A 22,117-nucleotide genomic window follows, 5' to 3' on the forward strand; every position below is an offset into this window, starting at 1 on the left:
TAGTGGTCTCCTAGGCTCAATTCACTGTACTATATGTTGCTTGGACCACGTCCTCAAAGAATAAAATAATACCACCTAGAACATAAGCGGCCGCCTAGCTTTGAAATACTTTCGGATCTAGTTCTAGTGTAATCTTGGGAATTTTTGACACGAGAATCGTGCGTTTGTCCTTACTCGATGTAACATTTTCTTAGTTATTAGCGCGAACGCGTATAAAGTCGCGGCATAACTGGCGGAGAGCCCCAATCTTTGTTTTTTTTTAAAAAAAAAAAAAAATGCAAGATGAACTTAAGACGGCATCTGCGTGTTTGATCAACAACCAGAGCAGCTAGGAGTGAAAGGAAATACACGATGGCATCGATTAGTCACCCAGTATGATCCAAAAGGTCAAGTATTGGGATTAGCCTCCTGTGTACAAGGCAGGCCTACGGAACAGGTTTGGCGAGTAAAATACCTTTGAACGTACTGCTGAACCATTACCCATATTGATTTGACATGGGGGAGTCTGGAAATGGTCTTTCCAGCATACAGGCATTTGATTATATGTGTATGGGCTGGTTGTAAGCACAATATATAGATCTCGCTCAATATCAACGCTTGCAATTTGAACGGCCATATCTAAGGGTCACTGTAGGATATTGCCTATGTACCCCGTGGCGAAAGCCTAAAGAGTCTATAAAGATCATATTGAATAAAAAGAAATAGCCATGGAGATAGTGAATCAGAGACTGTAGTAGCTACTACTACTAGTACTATAGTAGCAATGAGATCTAGAGCGAATGACGCTCATTGGCTCAATGGGAGCACTAGGAAAGAACTCCGCCGCCGCAGTTGAGCCAATTGCGCAACCCATGGATTTGTCTTCAACAAGCCTCCGACGAGTCTTATAAAGACCACTGATCTTGCGCCACCTCCCACTTCCTTTGCTACGGCTTGCTACCCTGGTGGGCTTCATCTTATTGTCGTCTGGTGTGGGCAGTTTCATCGGTTTTTTCTCGCCCTCTCACTTCCGATTGACTTACGTGCCGCGATCGCGGACTCGGCGAAGGATAACGCCGCCCGCCTGGCTGGCCGAAGCAACAGCAAGGCTGTTTGATACCCATTTTCTGTCCAGGGCTTCTTTGTGAATCGTGAGACCTCAGCGATTCCCTATCCTGATTACATAGTAGGTATTGCGCCCTCTCGTCTCACCTTACTGCCTCGACGGTGTTCTGTCTGGTTTTCTACGCCTTCCTTATCCACGATCTCGAGTTCTCCCGAACTGTATGCTGGAAAGCTCAAAGTGATCTAATTGTGACTTCCGTCTCGTCAATAGCTCGTCCAGAATCGTTATACGGCCCTCCTGCGACTCATATTCCAATCACTGAGTCCGAAATTACTCCGAACCAAGCCCCAGTTCGAAGCCACTTTGCCAATAATCCACGCAATATGTCACGAAACATGCTGGATCAAGACTTCGGTTCTGAGGAAGAAGACGATGACTTCAACCCCGCTCCCGCATATGATTCAGAAAATGAAGATGCCAGAGTCAGTACTACAAATACGTTAGATGGTAGTGGCTGGTGATGCTAACTATTACGGGGGTTATAGCCGACGCATCAAGACCGGGACGATGATGACGATGAAGAAGACGTAAAGCCTTCACGACGGGCGGAACGTCGAGTCGGTAGCGAGGAGGCAGAGGATAACGAAGATGCCGATGGCCACGACGACGAGGAAGAAGACGAGAACGATGATGATGACGAGGAGGAAGAAGAGGAGGAGGATGAAGATGAAGAGGATGCCGTGTCTGTGAGTGCTAGCGCCATTTGAGCTGCTTCTGATTTATCATGGTCAATACTGATCTGCTTCGTCTTAATAGCGACCCAAAAAGCGCAGAAGGAGAGGAGGCGTGCACACTTTCTTCGAAGAGGAGGCCGGCGTTGATGAAGATGAAGATGAGGCCGAGGACGAAGAGGATGAAATGGCCGAGCTTGGCGGGGAAATGCATCCAGATGATATGGATGCGCTCCCTGTCGGCGCTGAGACTGACGACCGTCGCCACCGACAGCTCGATCGCCAGCGCGAGCTTGAGGCCAGCATGGACGCCGAGAAGCAGGCGCAGTTGCTCAAAGAACGTTACGGACGGAACCGTGCTGCAGCTTCCGATGCAGTCGTCGTACCGAAGCGGTTATTACTTCCTAGTGTCGAGGATCCTAGCATCTGGGGTGTCCGTTGTAAGCCCGGCAAAGAACGGGAGGTTATTTTCGCTATCCAGAAACGTATGGAAGAGCGACCCATGGGCTCTCGCAACCCTATGAAGATCATATCTGCTTTTGAGCGTGGAGGGGCCATGAGTGGCTACATCTATGTTGAAGCACGCAGGCAAGCGGACGTCATGGATGCACTGCAAGATATGTCCAACGTCTACCCACGGACGAAGATGATTCTAGTCCCTGTGCGAGAAATGCCGGATCTTCTGCGGGTTCAAAAATCCGAAGAACTCTTGCCCGGTGGCTGGGTTCGTATTAAACGTGGCAAATACCAAAACGATCTGGCCCAGATTGAAGAAGTTGAAACCAATGGTCTCGCTGTGACCGTTCGCTTGGTTCCGCGTTTGGATTATGGCTTGAACGAGGACACCGGCGCGCCTTTTATGGATCCCAAGAGGAAGCGTCCTGGCATGAATCCCGCGGTGGCCCGGCCGCCTCAACGTCTGTTCAGTGAAGCTGAAGCTAAAAAGAAACACGGAAAGTACCTTTCGGCCACATCTGGATTGGGTGGAAAATCTTGGAGCTACCTCGGAGAGACCTACATCGACGGTTTCTTAATCAAAGACATGAAGGTACAACATTTGATCACCAAAAATGTGAGCCCGCGGCTTGAGGAGGTTACCATGTTTGCTCGAGGCTCAGAGGATGGCACTGCCAATTTAGATCTTGCGTCTCTTGCGGAAACGCTCAAGAATTCCACGGCTGAAGACTCTTACCTCCCAGGAGATCCAGTTGAAGTTTTCCGTGGTGAACAGCAGGGCTTGATCGGTCGAACTACTTCTACTCGCGGTGATATCGTTACTCTCCAAGTTACCGAAGGTGACCTTGCAGGACAACACATTGATGCCCCTGTTAAATCTCTCCGTAAACGTTTCAGGGAGGGTGATCATGTCAAGGTCATTGGTGGTAGCAGATATCAAGATGAACTGGGTATGGTGGTCCAAGTTAAGGACGACACTGTAACATTACTTAGCGATATGAGCATGCAGGAGATCACTGTTTTCAGCAAGGATCTTCGGCTGTCTGCCGAGACAGGTGTTGACGGAAAGCTTGGAATGTTCGACGTACATGATCTCGTGCAGCTAGAGTGAGTTACCTGGCTCTATACTTATTACTTGTTCTTTTAGCTAACTGCTCAATAGCGCCGCTACCGTTGCTTGTATTGTTAAGGTTGATCGAGAGTCCTTGCGGGTTTTGGATCAAAATGGTTCGATTCGCACTATTCTGCCTACTCAAGTAACAAACAAGATCACACCGCGTCGGGATGCGGTAGCTACGGATCGGAATGGTGCAGAGATTCGACATGGAGATACCGTTCGCGAAGTGTACGGTGAACAAAGGAATGGCGTGATCCTTCACATCCACCGTTCATTCCTGTTCTTGCATAACAAGGCTCAGGCGGAGAACTCCGGTATTACTGTCGTACGTACGACCAACGTTGTAACAGTATCAGCCAAGGGAGGCCGGTCTACGGGCCCTGATCTCACTAAGATGAACCCGGCTCTGATGAGTCGCGGCGCACCCGGCGGTATGATGGGCCCCCCGAAGAGCTTCGGCCGCGACAGGATGATCGGAAAGACAGTCATGGTCCGAAAGGGGCCCTTCAAAGGTCTCGTGGGTATTGTCAAAGATGCAGGAGACGTGCAGGCACGTGTGGAGCTCCATTCCAAGAACAAGCTAGTGTCGATCCCCAAGGAGCTCCTCGTGGTCAAGGACCCCGTAACGGGCCAAACAATCGAAATGGGCCGCGGCAAAGGAGGACCGCGCGTCCCTTCAGCAGCTCCACCATCGGGCTGGCAGGGCGGTCGGACACCGATGGCAGCTGCAGATTCATCCAGGACCCCCGCCTGGGGCGGCGCATCTTCCGCAAGGAGTAAGTCTTTTCATGTTTCACGTCTTGGGTCTACGATACTAACAAAGCGATTCAGCGCCTGCTTGGTCTGGTATGGGCGGTTCTCGCACACCAGCATGGAAGAACGATGGATCCCGTACATCGAATCCCTACGATGGAAGCCGCACCGCATATGGCGGGTTCGGCTCACGCACACCGGCGTGGAACGCTGGCGCCCGGACTCCTTACGGCGGCTCCGGCTCCGGCTCCGGACAGAGTGACTTCGACGCCTTCGCAGCCGGCTCCAGAACCCCAGCCTGGAACGCAAACTCCGGCAGTCGCACCCCAGCCTGGTCCTCGGGAGCTACGGCAAGCAACGGCAGCAAAGACTCCCGTGGCTACGACGCCCCAACTCCAGGCGGAGCTTATTCTGCACCCACCCCAGGCGCATATGGCAGCGCTCCGACCCCGGGTGTCTCAGCGCCTACACCTGGAGCCTGGGCTGATAGTGCCCCGACGCCAGGAGCATTCAACGCCCCTACCCCCGGCGGCCCGTCCAAGAAGCCGTACGACGCCCCTACACCCGCTGCCTGGGACAGTCGTCCCTATGACGCTCCTACACCAGCGATGGGCGGAGACGGCGACGATGCAGGACCACGGTACGAAGAAGGAACGCCTAGTCCTTAATATCATTTATTGCGGTGCATAAACAAAGGGGGAAAGTTCAAGCGGGGAGGGGCAACCTGGCGTAGTCATTTATATCATTGATCCTTGCATTCATATCTTTTATGTTCTTATAAGACAATACAGGCATGGTTAATTGGTCAACTTTGTTCTGTGAAAGTGTATCATTCATTGTATCATGACATCAAAATATTCAAATATCTACTGTTGTATCCCATTCAGGCTTTAAGAGTTAGCTGTGGATTTGGTCATAATACATATATTAACCAATCCCCTGTTTGATACAAGGCACTGTATTCAAGTAGATTATACAAGTCGTTAATAATGTCACAAGAAAAGGTGAGGTGATGGGGGAGAGAAATGGAAAATCATGTTCCTCACAATGAGAAATCCATTTGTACTCTGAAAAGCTGGATGAAGATCAAGAAAGATGGACGGGGAGAAGGGAGAAGGAAAGAACGAAAAAGTGAAAAAAGTATGAAGAAAAAGGCTGGCGGAGAGAAAACAAAGGGCGTGACGCATCATTCATCATCTCTTTCCATGAGAAGGATGTGTAGAGGGTTATTAAAACATATGGGTGAAAAGTAAACCAATCCAGCAGATGTAACATATAAACTTGACTTTTGTTTTCCATATGCAGCTCTCGTAGATCCATTTGTTCTTCTTTAGGATCTTCAGGGCCGTCGTCGTTCTATATTATGTAAGAGGAAAAAAAAAAAAGAAACATTCCACGGCATAGTGTGGTAGTGTGGGATGCAAACCCGAATCAAGAACGATTCTAAGGGGCATTGAATGGATTTATGGAGGCACTGCTCGTGCCAGGATGCGAATATTATCCACAAATCCCTTGACAAGGTCCTCGTATTGGTTCTTAGGGTCGCCGGCCAGGGCGAGCTGACCCTGACGGCGGATCTCATCGGCAGAGATTTCAACTTCGAGTTCATGCTCGAATTCACCTTTGGATGATGGCTATACAGCACATATTAAGTCAGAAACGTGTCTTACAAATCAATCAACTGGTAGGTAGCTGGTCCCCCGGTGAGAACGGGGAAAAAGCGAGCGACTTACTTCTGATTTGGCCACTTGTGTCAGGTCGATCTGGTATGCCAGATGTCGATAGCTCATACGATCCTTGTTTCGCTCTCCGCCGCGTCCACGACCGGGATCTACCACGGTGAGGTGGCTAACATCGCCCTCGTAGCTCATTTCCAGGTTGACGCTAATTCGCCAATCGACACATGTGCGAGGGCTGTAGATATCAAGGTCGGCAATTCGGCACTTCACAATCTTTGCGAGGACCTCGCCCGTTCGTTGGTCTAAAGTTACTCGCACTTTTGGTTTGTGGCGAGGATTAAGATTCTGTCGAATGACAGGTGGAAGCTCTGATGGTGATATTTCGTAAAAGGTATCTCGCTCCTTCTTGTGTGTGTAAGATAGTGGAATGCGTCCTGGGTTAGCTTGCGGTATGGACATCTTCACGGCTTCGTTCAGAAAATTATTCATTGCCCGATGTTGTGCCTACCCAGTGGTCAATCAATCATTCGATATAATCTCAACTGAAGCGAGTGACTCCCGTTTGAGGCATGAGGGCCGGAAAAAATTTTTTTTTTTTTTTTACTTACAATTGTCATTGTGCTCTCGAACGCAGTTCGCAAGCGAGTGTTTTCCTTATTTACAATACCTTCGGTCGAGATAGGCAAGAGAAGTCTCTCACCCCTGTCCATGTCAACGAGCTGTCCTAGCTTGGCTTCCACCTCGATCATTGCTCCCTGGCCGGCTGCCGCCGTACCAGCAGGAGCCGCGGTCGCATCGTTCCTTAGAACCACATGCTGGAATAAGAAATCGCAGACCGTTTTTGTGACCTCTTCGTGCGGGATGTACCCATAGATAGAGGGTTCCCATGGTCCTAAGCTGCCTGCCTGAGCAGGCTCTGGAGGTCGCCGGGGGGCCGAAGGGCCATTAGTAGGTGGTGTCTCGCTTTTGAATTTGACCGGAGAATCTGCAGCGGAAGCCTGGGCTGAAACGTTTTGTTGGCGCATCACGAAAGGATTTTGCGTTGAATCTCTCGCATGCTTCGGGATCGGTGGACAACGGTTCGGGATCATCGGAATCCTCCCTTTGGTGCGTACCGATCTTTGAGCATAGATTGGCGGTTCTTCATAACGCCTCCTCTTCACTCTGGGTGCTTGCGGACTTGAATTGGCCCCTGCATCCGGAGTTAGGTCCATCTTTGTGGGCAACGAACGGGCTTGATCGATCGCGGAGGTATCGTCCGTCAGAGACTTTCGCGCGGGCGGTGAGCTGTCAAAGGTTGAGACTGCTGGGGCAGGTTGGGAGGTTTGGAGGTTGGGCGGGTTGTCCTTCAAGGAGACACCATTTTCGGTGGGCTTCGGTTGAGAAGAGGACGCTAGGTCGGTGTATCCGGCCGTGCTCCCTTGCCGAGACCCAGAAGGAAAAGCGGTTTTCGGACTAACACTCTCATCCGAGTCCCTTCTGTCAGTCGCCGAAGAATTTTGCCGCGGGGTTTGTTCTAGCGGTCTTGAATCCTGTCGCGAGATACGAGGCATCGCTGTTGGCGACATATGAACCTGAGCATCCGGACCAACCCATGGGCTTGAGGCACGATTTGATAAGGATTCATGACCGGAGGATTGGGGGCGCGCAGATGGGGGCGTTTGATGGGTGTGAGATGCAGCAACAGAGGCTCGCGGAGTATTTGGTACCGATCCTTGGGCCGGAGGGGAAAATTGCTGCGACGGGTAAGGCTGTGAAGCAACCGCTGGCGGGCTTTCCCTGGGATGGAATGAGTAGGTGGAGGTGGATGAGGGGGTCAGGACAGACTGGATGGATTGCGAACGCTGCTGTGCGAAAGGCGACTGCTGCTGTTGGGGATGGCCATAGGTAGAAGAGAACGAGTCACGCGAGGCGGAGGAACCATAGGGGGGAGGACTCGGGCCGCGCTGAGATTGTGCGCCTGCACTCTGTGCGGAGGTGGGATGGTATTGATAGGGCGATTGGAGCGATCCATAGGAGGAAGAACGTTCTGGGGAGGCATGAGGACGTTGTAGGGGTGGAGGCTGAGGGGGATGATTCGAATAGGCAGATGGATAGGAGGAGGTCCGTTGTTGGTCGCGGGGAGCATACATGGGATCCGAAGGCTTACGCGACACTTGCGACGGAGACTGGAGAGGAGCAGTCGATGGAGCATCCGACGTTGCCGAGGCATCGTTGTTCATAATCGTGCGCAAATCCATGACGGCGAAGGGATTTGGTTGGTCGACTCGATCGCGATCTTGGCTGGTGGTGGTGGAGGAGGAGGAAGAGGAAGTATTCTTCGTTGAAACTAACTTACGTAGCTTGATGGAGCTTCGGGAGCTTGCGACCCCCTTCCACAACACCCCGAATTAACCGGGGTAGAAGTGGCTCTTTGGTGAGAAAAAAGAGTAAGGGGTGAGGAGACGGTATCACCGCATGGAATCGACTCAACTGGATGGGGGTTGTTGCAGAAAAAGTAGAAGTGCGACGTGAGGGAAAGGAAGAAAAAGAAAGAAAAGAGAGAGAGAGAGAGAAGGAGAAAAAGAATATCTTATGGAAAGTTGGTTAAGTCGCGGGATGCGGCAGTCGTGATTGGACGGTTCCTCGACTATGAACTGCTATACTAGCTCAATAAATCAGAAAAAAGGTAGAAAATTCCAATAGATAATGAGGTAGTAATTTATCTATCAATCTAATCTGAGTTTCTGTGTCATTCTCTATTACTATAGATAATGTGGATGTGGATATGTGGAAGTCTTATAATTTCCATACCATCGATCAATCTGGTTTCCCTTTTTTTTTTTTTTTTTTTTTAAATTTATTTACCTCCCAGTGGTCAAGAAATTACAGTACTGGATCTAATCTCTCAATGTCTTCTCTATCCCGCCATGTGTTCCTAATTAACCCAATTCCCCCTTTCCCTTTCCTTTTCTCTTTCTCTTTCTCTTTCTCTTTCTCTTTCTCTTTCTCTCTTTCGCGTTTCCTTCTTTTTACCGTTCGTTCACGAATCAATCACGTCTTCCTTCCCTTTCGTTTTCCTTGTCCCGTTCTGTCTGTCTTTTTCAATTGGTATTCATATTTCTTGGCTTATATACAAAGTGATATCTAAAGTATACATAACTATCTACATCTATATCTATATCTATAGTTCACCCCCCCCCAACCGCCACCAAATCTTGCCTAGACTGTATGTAACCCCCATTTTGCTTCTTCCCCTCGAAGTAAGGGTTTCCCTCTCACTTCATTGAGGCGAAATCAATCAACCAGATCACCTCAGATTCGGTGGATGTCGATCCCTCCGCAAGGCCACGTTGGAACGGAAAAAGAACTTCTTGCATGCCGCTTGCGGTCCACACTGGTGGTTACGCAATCGCCTTCCGCATTTAATCCGGAGATTCATTTATTTAGTCTTGAGAAGGGAAGGGAGTTGCGCCTCAACCACATTCCTCATTTCCCTCGTCGCTGCGATGGCATTTAACGGTCGGGACCAGGATCTCCGATCTCCCCCCGCGACAGACAACATTCCCCTGAATGATATCGAGTCTGGAGCCAATCGCGACTCCCAAGAATCCACGAAATGGACGAATATCACCGATTTCACCCCGTCGCATATCCTTTCCGATCCCTCAAGTCGTGTCCATGCCTTCGCCAACAATTGGCAAGCATGTGTGGGATCATTTTTGGATAAACTTGCGATCGCCATTACTCCGAGTTACCTGCAGCATTTGGTCGGCGGCCAACCGCCCGAATCCTCAAAACTACATGCTATCGCAGCGCTGGACGGTTTGCGTGGCTGGGCCTGTCTTCTCGTGTTCAACTTTCATTTCCTCTTCACTTATACCTGGAAAGTTGCGGTCGGATGGGGTTTCAATCGGGAGAATTACAACCTCTTCCAGTTGCCCATCCTCCATATGTTAGTATCCGGTCATATCATGGTGGCCATCTTCTTTGTGATCTCCGGATATGTCCTTTCCTACAAACCGTTGAAAATGATCCGCAGTCGATCATGGGAACAGACTTTCACCGTGCTGGCCTCGTCTACATTCCGCCGTGGCCTTCGCCTCTATATTCCCTCAGTCATTGGCATCGGGATCGTTATGCTGGCCGTGCGATTGGGTGTGTATGACTATTCGCAGAGGGTTCTTTACGAAGGCCACACCATTCAGGGCACCAATGAGCAACATCCTCCCATCCTGAAGTCCTTTCACAAACAATTCTGGGACTGGTACTCCACAGTAGGACATCTGGTGAATCCATGGGATTGGGCTCTGTACTACAATAACTACAATCCACACCTCTGGACCATCCCCGTTGAATTCCGTTGCTCCATCGTTCTCTTCCTCACCATCCTGGCCACCTCCCGCGTAACCACTGTTATCAGGATGTCTCTAGTCAGCACACTAGTCTGGTTCTGTATGCGCTGGGGCCGCTGGGACGTCGTCCTCTTCCTAAGCGGCATGCTGATGGCCGAAGCAGACCTGATCAACGGCACATGGGAGCGCCTAGCGGAGGGCGAAAAGCCATGGAGCGTCCGTTTCCCAACGAAGTACCACCCTTTTCGACTATCCAATCGCAAACTATGGATTGCGCTTTTCATTCTAGGTCTCTATTTCGGCTCTGCTCCCAACACCGGCTACAGATGGACCCCATTTTATATGTGGACCTGGAGCGTGACCCCAAAAACCTACCCCGAACCGCATCGGTTCCCTCAAACCATCGGGGCGGTTCTCATTGTCTTCAGCATCAACCATTCCAAAGACATCCAGAAACTCTTCACCAACCCCATCTCCCAATACCTCGGCAAGATCTCTTTCGCCTTCTACATTGTGCATGGGCCTATTCTTCACTCGCTTGGCTACTCCCTCATGCCCAATATCTGGGCGGTGATTGGCAAGGACTCCGATTTCCAGTACTGCCTGGGCTTCCTCATCGGTTGGCTCATCTGTCTTCCTCTATGTCTGTGGGCGGGTGATATCTACTGGCGCGCGGTAGATATTCCGAGCGTCAAGTTCGCTCGGTGGGTCGAGGATAAGGTCATGGTCAAGGCGACGGGACAGGAGAACGGAAGTGCCAACTCGCGTCGCGAGTGATTGCTTATCCGGGTTCGGTGCCTGTCGCGGAAATGGTCTTCATTCAACATTGGTTTTAGCGAGCATATTATGATGTTTATATAGTGCCTCTGATGACTGTCGTGTCTTTTGAATTCTTTTCTTCTTTGTTATCTATCATGCCACCTGTCTGGAATAGACTAGATCAACAGTAGTTACATATACCCCTCTGATTACCTGTCCTCGGGGCTGCTATCCCGTCTTAGAAGAAAGCTTAAAGAAAAAAAAAAAAACATACTCTTACTGTCCAATCGTTCATTCATTCATTCACTCATATCAGACCGTACCATGTCGCTTCCATGGTTGAACGATGCAAGTCAGCCGTGGTGGAGAAGACACGGAACAAGGCAGTAGGGTAAATGGCTGACTGGTAGGTAATGGGAAATAGCGTCTAGTAAATGTGTCAATTCTTTCATAGTGCAACACCCCAAATGCCCCGTCCACCGCACACTCCTAACCAATCCCGCGGATGCCCTGTGCCGGTGGTCCCGCCTTGTGGCGACCAGCTGATGTTGGAAACCTCGTAATCACACTGCCACGCGGCAGCAGGACCACGCTCCTGGGTGGTCGAGGGCGCACCTGGGGTGTGCACCGGGGGCGGGACAGACGCGGCGTTGTGCTGGTTGATGAGGTCCCACAGAAGCACGCAGCAGTCGTCTGCGCCGGACGCGAGCACGCCACGACGGTTGGGGGACCACTCTACGCAGTTGATGGAGGAGCCATGGCCCTTGAGTTCTAACAGGGCCTGGCCAGGTTGACGAACATCTAGGACCCGGACAATGTTGGAGTCCTGAGAAAACGTGGCCAGAAGGTGAGCGTCATGAGGGGATGCTGTTTTCGTTAGTATCGGAAGTTGTTGTTGCTATATGACAGGCCGGCCAGCTGTTTCACGTACCTGCGATTCGGAGAAGCGGCGGAGGCCATATGGATGCAGGGGCCGTGGGGCTACCATTTCCGGGACTGACCACTGCGGACGCAATCCCTGTTAGTTTGGAAAGGGACGGGGTACCGTGAATAGCACCTACGTTTATCACTCTTTTCGGTCGGCTCGTAGATGATCGTGCTGTGCTCTAGACTGCGGAGATCAAACATGCGCACACTACCGTCGGCACCGCAACTGACAAAAACATCGACGCTATTTGCGCAAAATCGGACATCATACACTTCTTTATCGTGTGCAATCAGTTGCGTCTTGGCAGTGAGGGTAGGGATATCCCAAATGGTGCAAGTTGTGTCAATGCTGGACGTAATAATCAAGCTTGGAGATATCGTATTCCAGTCGAGCGAGGTGATGGGGGCAGTATGCTCGGGAGATTTTGAGTTTGAGAGTAACGCCAACGGAGAAAGTTTAGCGGAAGGCGTATCCCTTTGGGTCGCCGAGCGTGTAATCGAGTTGGAACTCTGCACCGGCTGATTCGCAGGCAGGGACCATAGCCGCAGATGGTCGCCCGAGGTCGCCAGAAGATCGGTAGACTGCTTTTGCGATGATGGTGGCTCCCACAGTATTCGCGTGACGGGGTACGAATGTGTAGCCTCTGCTGTTTTGACATATTCCAGCTTAATCTCGCCAGTTGCTGCATCCGGTGTATCTGGGTCTGGTTTAGTCCAGTGGGTATCAATAATTTGTATCTGGACCCAGTTAGTGTCATCTGCAGGGGAGGAGATGGGGAAAGGAGAGTCGCACATAATTGTGGTTATCTTCTAAATAACTTCCAAGCGCAATCTTGCCTCCAAAGGAGCCCGAATTTCCAGGGATGGGCCATTTGCACCAATCCACCGCATATATCGGCCAAGGTGCAATATAATTGCTATTTGACGGCACTTGATTGTCTCCATTGAAGGGTAACGACCCGGGGCTGGTGATAGGATCACCCAGAAGATCACCTGTCGGCCGGATGTCGGCCAGCCCCAAAGGAGAGTATTTCGCGCCTTGTGGAGTATGAGGCGGGAACGCAGCACCAGGTGATGACCCGTATCTAGCATTGGCCGGGCTGGATCTCGAGTGTCCATGAGCGTTGTTCATGCTGGAACGGGGCGTTGTGGGAGGCTGCTGCGGCGGCTGCGGTTGCTGTGGTGGTGGCTGCTGGTGTTGCGGCTGCGGCTGCGGCTGTTGCTGTAACTGTGTAGACAACTGGGAAATGGTAGGAATGCCAGACGGGGCGGTATTCATGGATACAGCTGAGGGGCGGTTAGCATTTCCTGGCTGAAGCGCGCCTGGGAGAGCCGCAGTATTGCCGCCGGCGCCATATTGGTTGGGCTGTGAGCTCGTGGGGTGGACATTGATGGACGGAACGTGGCTATCTGCGGCGGTAGAGAATTCATGGGACATAGACTGTCGCCGTAAATCCGCAGCTCCCATACCCCCAGACGGAATATGTAGCTCCTCAGGCCGGCCATAGGTTGTCGCTCGTCGATTGGGCTCGAAGGGTTGCGATGGGTTCGACATGGTACCGGGAACAACAATGGAGATTTTCTCCTTCTAAGGATTAATTACCAGGCTCTCGCAGCCAACTTGCGAACACAATTCCTCCGATCGTTTTCCACCGTCCGAGGTTGTAGCTGAAGGGGGTTGGGTGGGTTATATCCCGACTGGACTTGGAGGCGGGGAGAGAGAGGGATGCGTAAGCTAGGAGCTCTGGCTACACCAAGGGCATATGTGGTTTTGTCTAAATCACTCGGTACAAATGGCCTTGGAAGTAGCTTAGCAGAACATCCTAGAGCTTTGGAAGAGAGTAAAAGAAGAAGAAGAGTCGGGCGACGGGCATAAGAAGGGATAACGTTCATCCAGGTCCAGGTCGATTGATTGATTGACTTGACTGTCTCAGTGTACGGCTGAGTCAGCCAGCCGCGGGGGTGGAATTCCCCAATACAATTTAATTCCTTACATTCATTGATTTTATCTTTTAGTGCCAATTGATTTCCCTACTACTCCTACTACTAAGTATTTTCCCGTCTTCCCTTGACTCTCAGAAAAAAACAAAACAAAACAAAAAAAAAAAGAATAGAAAAGAAAAATAAGTACACTTCAGGTCGCCTGGAATAGGATAATTTCCATCCGGGGTACTCTTATTTTCGATCTTCTTACACTTCTACTTCTATTTCCCACATAACAACTCCCCGCATTCAAGTATGGGTTTAGATCGCACCAGCCCAGCCTCGGCATTGCTACTGCTTCCACCCCCACCAGCGGCGTCGTTCGAGCAGTGCAGAAATGTGTATGAGTCGCTTTTATCTACCGTTTTCACCACGCTTGCTGAAATCAATGGTACCAACCACACTGCCATCTTGGATATTGCTCTCTTTCTTCCGGGACTCCAATCACAGACCTGTCAGCCCCGGGCTAAGTTGTTCAGGAGTCTCCAAAGTTTGCTGGCAAATCTCTATAGGCTCATTGGGATAGTCTCCGTTGAGAACAGTATTGGACTGGATGCCCCCGGTGGTATCAACACGCGAGTCATTTTGCTTGATTTGGATACCGTACATCCTTCCGGGAAGGACTCCTCCCAGGCTTCGCAAATGGGACCCATCCTAGACTTGCAAACCCTTGCGACCTCAGCTCGTCTATGGGACCAAATCTATTATCCGGATAACCAAGTAGGTCAGAATCTAGCAACGGCCTTCAGTAGTATCTATTCCCAGTTTAAGGACCCCAATGCCGGGACTCTGCACTCCATTCCCGGCGCCTCCAGCTGGACATCTTCGGAATCAATTGTGGCGCCGGACGACTCACGAGGAAGCCAGACACATCAGTCGGTTATTGTAGGCGGCACCTTCGATCATTTCCATATTGGACACAAGCTCCTGCTCACTGCCATGGCGTTGGTCTTAGATCCTGTTAGGGACACCAATCCGGGGAACGAGGCGCTTCTGACAATCGGCGTGACTGGTGATGAACTGCTAGTGAACAAGAAGTATGCGGAATGCCTGGAAAGCTGGGATGAGCGGTGTGAGGGTGTTGCATCCTTTCTGACGGCCATCATGGACTTTTACCCTCCCGACAAGAGCGCCACACGTACCGAGCGGGTCACGCAGCCAGGGCCTAACGGGAAATATATTCTGATGAAAGTACGGTCCGGATTGACCCTGAAACTTGTGCAGATTTCCGATCCGTTTGGGCCTACCATCACGGAGGAGGACATTAGCGCCATCGTGGTCTCCCAAGAAACTCGCTCGGGAGGTGCCGCGGTCAACGAAAAACGTGCAGAGAAGCATTGGAAGAGGCTCGATGTATTTGAGATTGACGTGCTTCATTCCAAAGACGTGCCGTCGAGTGATTTCGAAGATTTTGCGTCCAAAATCAGCAGCACGGATATCAGACGGCAGCGGATGGAACAAGCCAAGAGCGAATTAAGTTGAACGATTGGCTGAAGACGGGAAATTGCCTTTTCATAGCTCGACCTATGCAGCCATCAGTTATTCGTCACGGACATTTTTTATGGTCACACTACTAAGCAAGCACACTGGGCGGATTGGGTCCCAGCAACATTATTTGTACATACATACATACATACTTCATGCCTTCCCCAGTCCACGTCAACCAACGAATTGCGCTCCCCTGGGGGTGATTGATTCTCTTGTTGCATTTTCCCGTGGGACTGAGAAATGACGAGGGCGCCAATGAGGCTATCCGGATTCATGTAAAAACCATTTCCAGCGTCTTTTTCTTTTTTCCCTAAACCACCCATGTTTATGTATAGGGTGTGTGGTGTTAATAACTCCGAGGAGGGTTTGTTGGGCTCTTCACTTTCCCCACTCGTTTTTTTTTTTTTTTTTAGTTTTTTTCCCCTCGTCTCGATTTCCTGGTTTAATTTATTTTTTTTTTTATTTTTTTTATATGATGATGACTTGTTCAGCTGGTTGTTTTGAAAGTCATTGGAAACCAGAGGCTCCCCAGGAGATCTTATCTTCCCCCAATGTTTGGGGTTGCGCAGCCGGGCCGGCGACTACTGGACGACGATGCATGTTAAGTGGATGTTGATCCTTTCCCTCACACAGCAGATTCGCCCACCCACGCGGTAATTGTGGCCTGTGAGGCTATGCCATGCAGTCCATTGTTGTGACTTCGGTCGATTTTCTGCATGCTGGCTGCCAACTTACTACATGACGTTCTATTTGTGCTGCACGTTCCGTTGGTAAGTGTGGCCATGGTCTTCGAGCCAGTCATCTAGGCTTGCAGCTACACCGCGCCACGATACGATTCGCTTCCCAGGCGGGGTTCGTCTGCTGGTATCGGTTTCTCATGTCGCATCATCTTCCCCCCCCTCCATCATCCTGGGTCTAGCCCACGATCACTCTAATCACCAATCCTTCTCTTCCTTTGCAACCTTTCCTGCAGGTTCACGCTGGGTAACCGCATACCATTTCAATCATGTGACCCTAATGTGTGTCAGTTCTTGTCCAATATCGTATCGGTGTTGGCCCGGGGGAAATGTCCTGGGTTTAATACTGACGATGATCCCAGTCGACCGGGTTAGGTCCATGTGGGACGCTCTAAATCTTGTCAAACATGCCTCCGTGCTCCAAGCGCTGTCTCGGTGGCCCGCCGCCTACTCTGCAACAGTTGATAGAGAGTGCCTGTCTAGGGACTGGAGAGGGGATGTATCACTTTACGCTCGTCTTCTTTTTTCTTTTCTTTTCTTCTCTTCTTCTTCTTCCTTTCCTCTCTACGTAATCTTTATTAATACCCTTCAAAGTCCCTTGCTACCTTTCACTCCTTTTTTTTTTCTTTTTCTTTTTTGCTTATTCTACTCCCCGTTCCTTTCTCTTATTACGTAGAGTATTCGCCTTCAATCGACTTTCATTCCTGCACCGTTCCATGAGGTGCACCTTCCTCCTTGATTCCTTTTGACCAGGCCCGACTTCCATGTTGTTGCGGGTAGCCAAAGCAGCCGGAGACGCGGCTGCCCTGCTAAGAAATGGCCATGGACAGACCACGGCGCATTGACGACCTTGCGGACGAATTGATCAGTCATATCCTCTCGTTTCTCTTGGGATCAGAGCCTTCCTCTAACGAAACCTCCCCCACGAACAGCCATGGCTCCTACGGGTCCAATGGCAGCTGCGCGCATGGCGAAACGTCCGACTTGGACCGATTCAGGTTGGTGTCTACAAGGTTCAAGCGAATCGCTACTCCATGGAAATTTCCCCGTTTCGTCCTTCGCTTCTCACGGGATGGGTTTCGGAGGTTAGAGGATCTTCTGGAAATGCAGTTGGCCTGCCATGTGAAATCCTTCACGTACATGGTGCGACCCTTTTACCAAGGAAGCGGTACCGTCTCTGCTAATTCGTTAAATTCGCACGGAAGTCAAGCTGATAAGTATCTAGACTGGCCCCGTGTCTTGGAAACAGTCGAATCGCAAAACCTTGCAATTTCACAACTACATAAGAGTCGGCGTGAAGACCAGGAATACATCATCGCTGGGAGCCATGATATGCTACTCTTGCGCCGCGCTATATCTGCATTCTCATCTCTTCAGCAAATCAAACTGCTTCGCTTGCAGGATGGGGCGGACGAGCAATTGCTAGCTTATATACGTGAGCAATCTTCAGCAGAGACCGTTGATCTGGACTGGGAGCCAGCTTGCACGCGGGCTGTCACAAGTCTAGCGATTTCTCTGCTAGAGTCAAATTGCAGCGCTATTCGCTTCGTCGGGCCACAGATTAGCCCAGAGTCCGCCGTGAAACTATCACACACACCTCCACTGACGCTATCCACCTTGGGTGCTCGATTAACGGGCTTAGATCTCACCTTTTATTCTTCTAGAGACATGACAAGCAGCATCAAATCTGTTTCTAGCGTCTTTCATGACTTCTTTCTATCCGCAAAGAACCTGACGTCAATAAAGTTAGGCTTTCGGGCCAACATGCCTCTCGATCTCTCGCTCGAACTCATTTTCCACCGCCTACAATGGAAGAGGCTCCGGGCTCTCAGCATTCAAGGTTGGCGCTTACATTCGGAAGAGGTAATTTCCCTGATCCGCCGGCACAGGAGACAACTCCGTGATATCGCATTGACTGGCGTCTACCTGCGCAATGGGAGCCGATGGCAGGATATACTGTCCGTCCTGCACGACGAAATGGATCAAGTAGAACGTATATATTTACGGGATATCGACTACGCAGACCATTTGGACTCGGACTCACCAGATACTAATGGCCATGCCAGTACTTCCACCACGTCGGTCCTCTCCATCGTCCCCGAACCTACACTTGCCCTACCTGCTTACCATACAACTTTCAATGCTGAGTACCCATATTTCTCTCCCTGCGGAAGCACCCGACGTTCGTTTCCCGAGACAACCCTGGAGCGGTTGAGAGCACTCACGGCGGATGGCTTAGGTGATAACGGAGTGAGCGTGAGACGCGAGCAGAGTTTGCTTTGGGAGGCGTGGGTACTCTCTAGCCCTAGAAACATGTTACGACGATGGCAATAGCATAATCAGTGCTCTACGATGAGCAAAAGGTTGGGGAGGTAATGCTTTAGCTTTTCTGTATGCATCGCATCGTTTTCAAATAGTTCGAAAAAGTACGGAGCTGTCCCAGGACAAGTCTGAAGATACATGAGAAGATTTAGGAGACCGATAGAAGCGTCATGCAATATCCTAGAGTTTCCACGATAACTGACCATCGCTGCCAGTTACCGTCAGCTCTGCACACACTTGATGACCAAATCAGCTAACAAGATCTGGCAATTTCTTTCTTAGATAAATCAACTTCAATTACATAATTTTACTCATCTACTTGTTGTATAGCTACCGATGGATAAACGCTGGCCCATAACCTGGAAGAACTGGTATTGAGCTTATTCAATAACCCTAACGGGTGGAGTGTACGATAAACAAAACCCCGCCGATGCAGAATGAAACATCCTAGCCTTCATGTACTGGAAAAAAAAAAAAAAAAAAGGGAACAACGAGAATTCTATACATTTCAATCAAGAACCTCTAAATTTTCATCGAGATCATGACAGGCAAGGTAAGGGGGTAACTGAAGCCAGAAGCCGAAACATCGCTATGGGAGGGGGGAACTGGAAGGAGGCAAAAAACGTAGATGATATTAAAGCATCGCATAGGTAAGGATCTTGGTATCGGTGGCTATCAACCAGCTCCTGCGGACGGAGGGTTTTCTGGAGGAATAGATACGGGGCCGCTTGTACTCGCTGGTTTGGCGCTGCGTTCGCGCAGTCGACGACCTTCCATGAGCCCGCGGAGGCCGCGCTTTTGTAGGCCGATGACGCTGCTGAGGTCGCCGGTCCAGATCTCGCGGTTGGGGCGGAGCTCGGCGTCTGTGTTGCGACGGCGGTGGGAGTGAGTGGTGTCGTCGGTGTCGGAGTGATCGAAGCTGGTGTTTGTGGAGGCGGAGGTGGCGGTGCTGGCGGTGCTGATGGAGTCCTCGCGGTCGCGTTCGAGGTTGGTCGTGTTGCGGTGGCGGCGGCTGAAGATGTTGGTGTTGATACGGAGAGGGATGCCCCTGGAGCCGCTGGCGGCGCCGCTGGTGCTGCTTGCGACGGAGATGCCGGATGTGCCGTGTTCGGTGTCTGAGGAGTCCGACGTAAGGCGGCTGTGTGATGTATCTGTTCCTGTGCCGGCGGCGGAGTCTGTGTTGCCGTGGACGCCGTTCAGGGCTTCCAGAGTACCTCCCGGTCCGCTGGTGAATCCGGTGCCTCTGCCGCCACCTGCGGCTATGGCAGCGGCGTTGAAGACAGCGGCAGCGTTGCGTCCGTCGAGGACTTGGTGTAGTCTTTCGACGGTGGCTTCCAGGAGACCGTCCACTTGGTACGGTCGCGCAAGTTGGAGAAGGGAGCAGAGAATTTGGGGCGTGCAGAGGGAGGAACCCGCTGGGGGGAGAGCAGACGTGTAGAAGTAGTAGACGAGGACCTGAAGGGTGAGGTAGGTATGAGGCAAGTACAGCACGCGGGGTCTAGATGTGGGAGGTAAACTATGCGCAGAGGGTATCTCAAGATTCGCTAACAATGACTTGGAGGGGTTTGAATGATGGCTGACAAGAGTAGTGGCGTTGGAATAGGTGCTGTTCGGTCCGATGGACGGGGTAATCGTGATGCTGGAGTTACGGTTTGGATACATCTGGAGCGCTGGGCGCAGAGTGGCAGAGTCGGAGACCCCATTGTCAGAAGATTCTCGTAGAAGTTGGATAAAGTACGGTCCCCATCTTCTAGTCAAGATTCGTGAACTGACCGGGATGCGCTCGCCCCCAACCGCTTGAAGCTCCATGTCCGTCATCTCGGGGAGAGACTGGGCCAGTCTCCCCAGTTCGTCAGAGGCGGACGAGAATGGTCTTCCACCAGATGTTAATTTAGCCAACTTAGGTTGAAGAGATGCGGGGACTGCAGGGGAGCTATGAGAGATGTACCCGGACGTCGGGGCTGTTCTGCACGGGTTATTGTAGAGGCCGAATGCTTCCAACTCGACCATGCACACATGCGAGAAGTTGAGTCGTCGGTGGTTGTAATCCTCAACCAGACTACGCTTCCGATGGCCGAGAATCACGAACGTGTTCCTTCTCGCCCATAGTACTCCGCGGTTCCAGCTTCCCTGTCCGAAAACCGTTCCACCAGCATCGATACGGCCCCAGGTGAGCGTCTTCAGGTCAAGTGCCCACAGGGCGTATTCCTGCTTGGATGAGGTAAGATACGTGCCACTGACCACAAAGTGTCCGTTGATAACGCCTCCGTTGGGGAACCTCAAGCCAGGGGGCGATGCTTGGTTCTGCATTGGCTTCTCCACCAAGCGGCCATCCGGCAAGCGCAGCTGAAGCTCTAGTTTAACATCTAGGAAGTTGTAGTTCGAATAGATCAGCATAGGGCATCCCTCTACTGGTGACTCCTCCATAGGCTCATGGGCTTCATTATCGATTGAAGCGGACCCTATGTCCGAAACATTCATACCGGCCAATGGGGCAACCACACTACGATAAGCGCCGCAACTTCTTCCTAAGGGACTTGTATTGGTCCACTTCAGACTGCGAAGGTTGAACACGCTGATCTGCTCAATATAATGATTGGAGCTGTCCTGCCCTCCCACCACCACCATTTCTGCACCACCGAAACCATCAATGTCCACCCCGATCGAGCCCTGGTGAGGATTCGACGACGCGGGGTTATGATGGATAGCCGAAAGGGGTGCAGTTGCCGACGTGAAGTGAGCACTGGAAGGCAAGATTGTCGCGCAGTGGGCATATCGTCCCTGGGGCGAGTCGGAAGCAGGGACTCGAGTCCATGTTCGCGAAGGGACATCGAATATGTGTATATCAGACATCACCACCACCTCTGGCTGCGCCTCCTGCCCCGTAGAGCCATTGGGTGTGGTATCCTTGGGTGACATACCACCATAGCACACCAGCTTATTGTCTCCAAGAGCACAGACACTGTGAAAATATCGCGGACGGGGAACATCACCGGTGGCATCGATCTTTGTCCAGTGACGCCGGATCAGGTCCAGCTCATATATATCGGACGTCAATTGCGGGCGGCTCTTCGAGAGAACCCGACCGCCAAACACGTACAGCTTATCGCCTAATATAGTTGTAGTCGCACCTACCAATGGATGCGGTTCTCTTCCAGTTGTCCGGCGAACATTGCACACTAGACCTGACAGATTTATGGGACCCGATGTCGAAGACGGCTGTTGTTGTCCAGGAGAGACACCAGAGCCCGCAAGATCCTCCCGATTCGAGTCCAGGTATCCCAGACTCGACTGGCTCCGGGACATCATCTTGATAACGGTCGGTTGTCAACGGTACAATCAATATATCCCAATGCCTATCGCGTTACAGTGATTTCGCTCAAATTTGCCGGTCTCCGGGAAGTCGAACCGCCGTCGTAAGTAGAATGTTTGTCATTCAATATTCGAACGTTACAGAACACGGTGAACAAGGCGTCCAATGAATAGGGTATCATAACACTCGTAAACCACAAACAGAAGTAGTCAGAGCACCGTTGTCGTTCAAATGACCGTCTGGGCCCCGGGGCAAGCGAAGGGTAGATCGAAGGGTGTAAGTAAATCGTAATCGTCGCGATCGGTTTGCTCAGATCAGGGGCCGGGCGGGAGACTGTGATGGGACCACCGGGTGGATTCTCTCTCCCCGCGGCTACCAACCCAGAACGCTCCGTCGTTGAGGAACAGAGTCAAGCCTCCGGAATACAGATACGGCTTCTGGACACTTTTCGGGTTGGCTGCAAGGGGGGTTCC

The 22,117-nt window shown here is 51.2% G+C and overlaps 8 protein-coding genes across 8 annotated transcripts; 5 read left to right on the plus strand and 3 right to left on the minus strand.

Moving 5' to 3' along the window:
• The first annotated feature begins 865 nt into the window (after nt 1-865).
• On the plus strand, nt 866-5,008 carry spt5 (transcription elongation factor spt5). The gene is made up of 6 exons (XM_032055450.1): nt 866-1,169; nt 1,316-1,527; nt 1,591-1,791; nt 1,862-3,339; nt 3,395-4,125; nt 4,181-5,008. The coding sequence occupies exons 2-6, from the start codon at nt 1,429-1,431 to the stop codon at nt 4,768-4,770; spliced, it is 3,099 nt and encodes a 1,032-aa protein (XP_031910403.1). The 5' UTR covers nt 866-1,169; nt 1,316-1,428; the 3' UTR covers nt 4,771-5,008.
• On the minus strand, nt 4,991-8,393 carry triA (putative mRNA capping nucleoside-triphosphatase). Its single transcript, XM_032055451.1, has 3 exons — nt 6,390-8,393; nt 5,836-6,285; nt 4,991-5,736 (listed from the first exon to the last, which is right to left on the minus strand). The coding sequence occupies exons 1-3, from the start codon at nt 8,019-8,021 to the stop codon at nt 5,566-5,568; spliced, it is 2,253 nt and encodes a 750-aa protein (XP_031910404.1). The 5' UTR covers nt 8,022-8,393; the 3' UTR covers nt 4,991-5,565.
• Nucleotides 8,394-8,959: 566 nt separating this feature from the next.
• On the plus strand, nt 8,960-10,965 carry BDV38DRAFT_295429 (acyltransferase family protein). Its single transcript, XM_032062704.1, has one exon. It carries the CDS (start codon nt 9,270-9,272, stop codon nt 10,890-10,892), a length of 1,623 nt encoding a protein of 540 aa, XP_031910405.1. The 5' UTR covers nt 8,960-9,269; the 3' UTR covers nt 10,893-10,965.
• Nucleotides 10,966-11,025: 60 nt separating this feature from the next.
• BDV38DRAFT_255702 (WD repeat protein) lies at nt 11,026-13,668 on the minus strand. The gene is made up of 4 exons (XM_032055452.1): nt 12,595-13,668; nt 11,936-12,539; nt 11,806-11,877; nt 11,026-11,741 (listed from the first exon to the last, which is right to left on the minus strand). The coding sequence occupies exons 1-4, from the start codon at nt 13,354-13,356 to the stop codon at nt 11,323-11,325; spliced, it is 1,857 nt and encodes a 618-aa protein (XP_031910406.1). The 5' UTR covers nt 13,357-13,668; the 3' UTR covers nt 11,026-11,322.
• A 200-nt stretch (nt 13,669-13,868) lies between these two features.
• Nucleotides 13,869-15,552, plus strand: BDV38DRAFT_255704 (putative pantetheine-phosphate adenylyltransferase). The gene has a single exon (XM_032055453.1). It carries the CDS (start codon nt 14,040-14,042, stop codon nt 15,264-15,266), a length of 1,227 nt encoding a protein of 408 aa, XP_031910407.1. The 5' UTR covers nt 13,869-14,039; the 3' UTR covers nt 15,267-15,552.
• Nucleotides 15,553-16,182: 630 nt separating this feature from the next.
• BDV38DRAFT_164216 (uncharacterized protein) lies at nt 16,183-16,864 on the plus strand. Its single transcript, XM_032051841.1, has one exon. The coding sequence runs from the start codon at nt 16,290-16,292 to the stop codon at nt 16,683-16,685; it is 396 nt and encodes a 131-aa protein (XP_031910408.1). The 5' UTR covers nt 16,183-16,289; the 3' UTR covers nt 16,686-16,864.
• On the plus strand, nt 16,586-18,775 carry BDV38DRAFT_255706 (F-box domain protein). The gene is made up of 2 exons (XM_032055454.1): nt 16,586-17,177; nt 17,235-18,775. The coding sequence occupies exons 1-2, from the start codon at nt 16,826-16,828 to the stop codon at nt 18,341-18,343; spliced, it is 1,461 nt and encodes a 486-aa protein (XP_031910409.1). The 5' UTR covers nt 16,586-16,825; the 3' UTR covers nt 18,344-18,775.
• Nucleotides 18,776-18,995: 220 nt separating this feature from the next.
• On the minus strand, nt 18,996-21,811 carry BDV38DRAFT_164230 (putative regulatory protein Ral2). Its single transcript, XM_032051842.1, has one exon. The coding sequence runs from the start codon at nt 21,638-21,640 to the stop codon at nt 19,007-19,009; it is 2,634 nt and encodes an 877-aa protein (XP_031910410.1). The 5' UTR covers nt 21,641-21,811; the 3' UTR covers nt 18,996-19,006.
• Nucleotides 21,812-22,117: the final 306 nt, after the last annotated feature.

The sequence above is a fragment of the Aspergillus pseudotamarii genome, assembly GCF_009193445.1.
Source record: "Aspergillus pseudotamarii strain CBS 117625 unplaced genomic scaffold BDV38scaffold_55, whole genome shotgun sequence".
NCBI classification, from domain to species: Eukaryota; Fungi; Ascomycota; class Eurotiomycetes; order Eurotiales; family Aspergillaceae; genus Aspergillus; species Aspergillus pseudotamarii.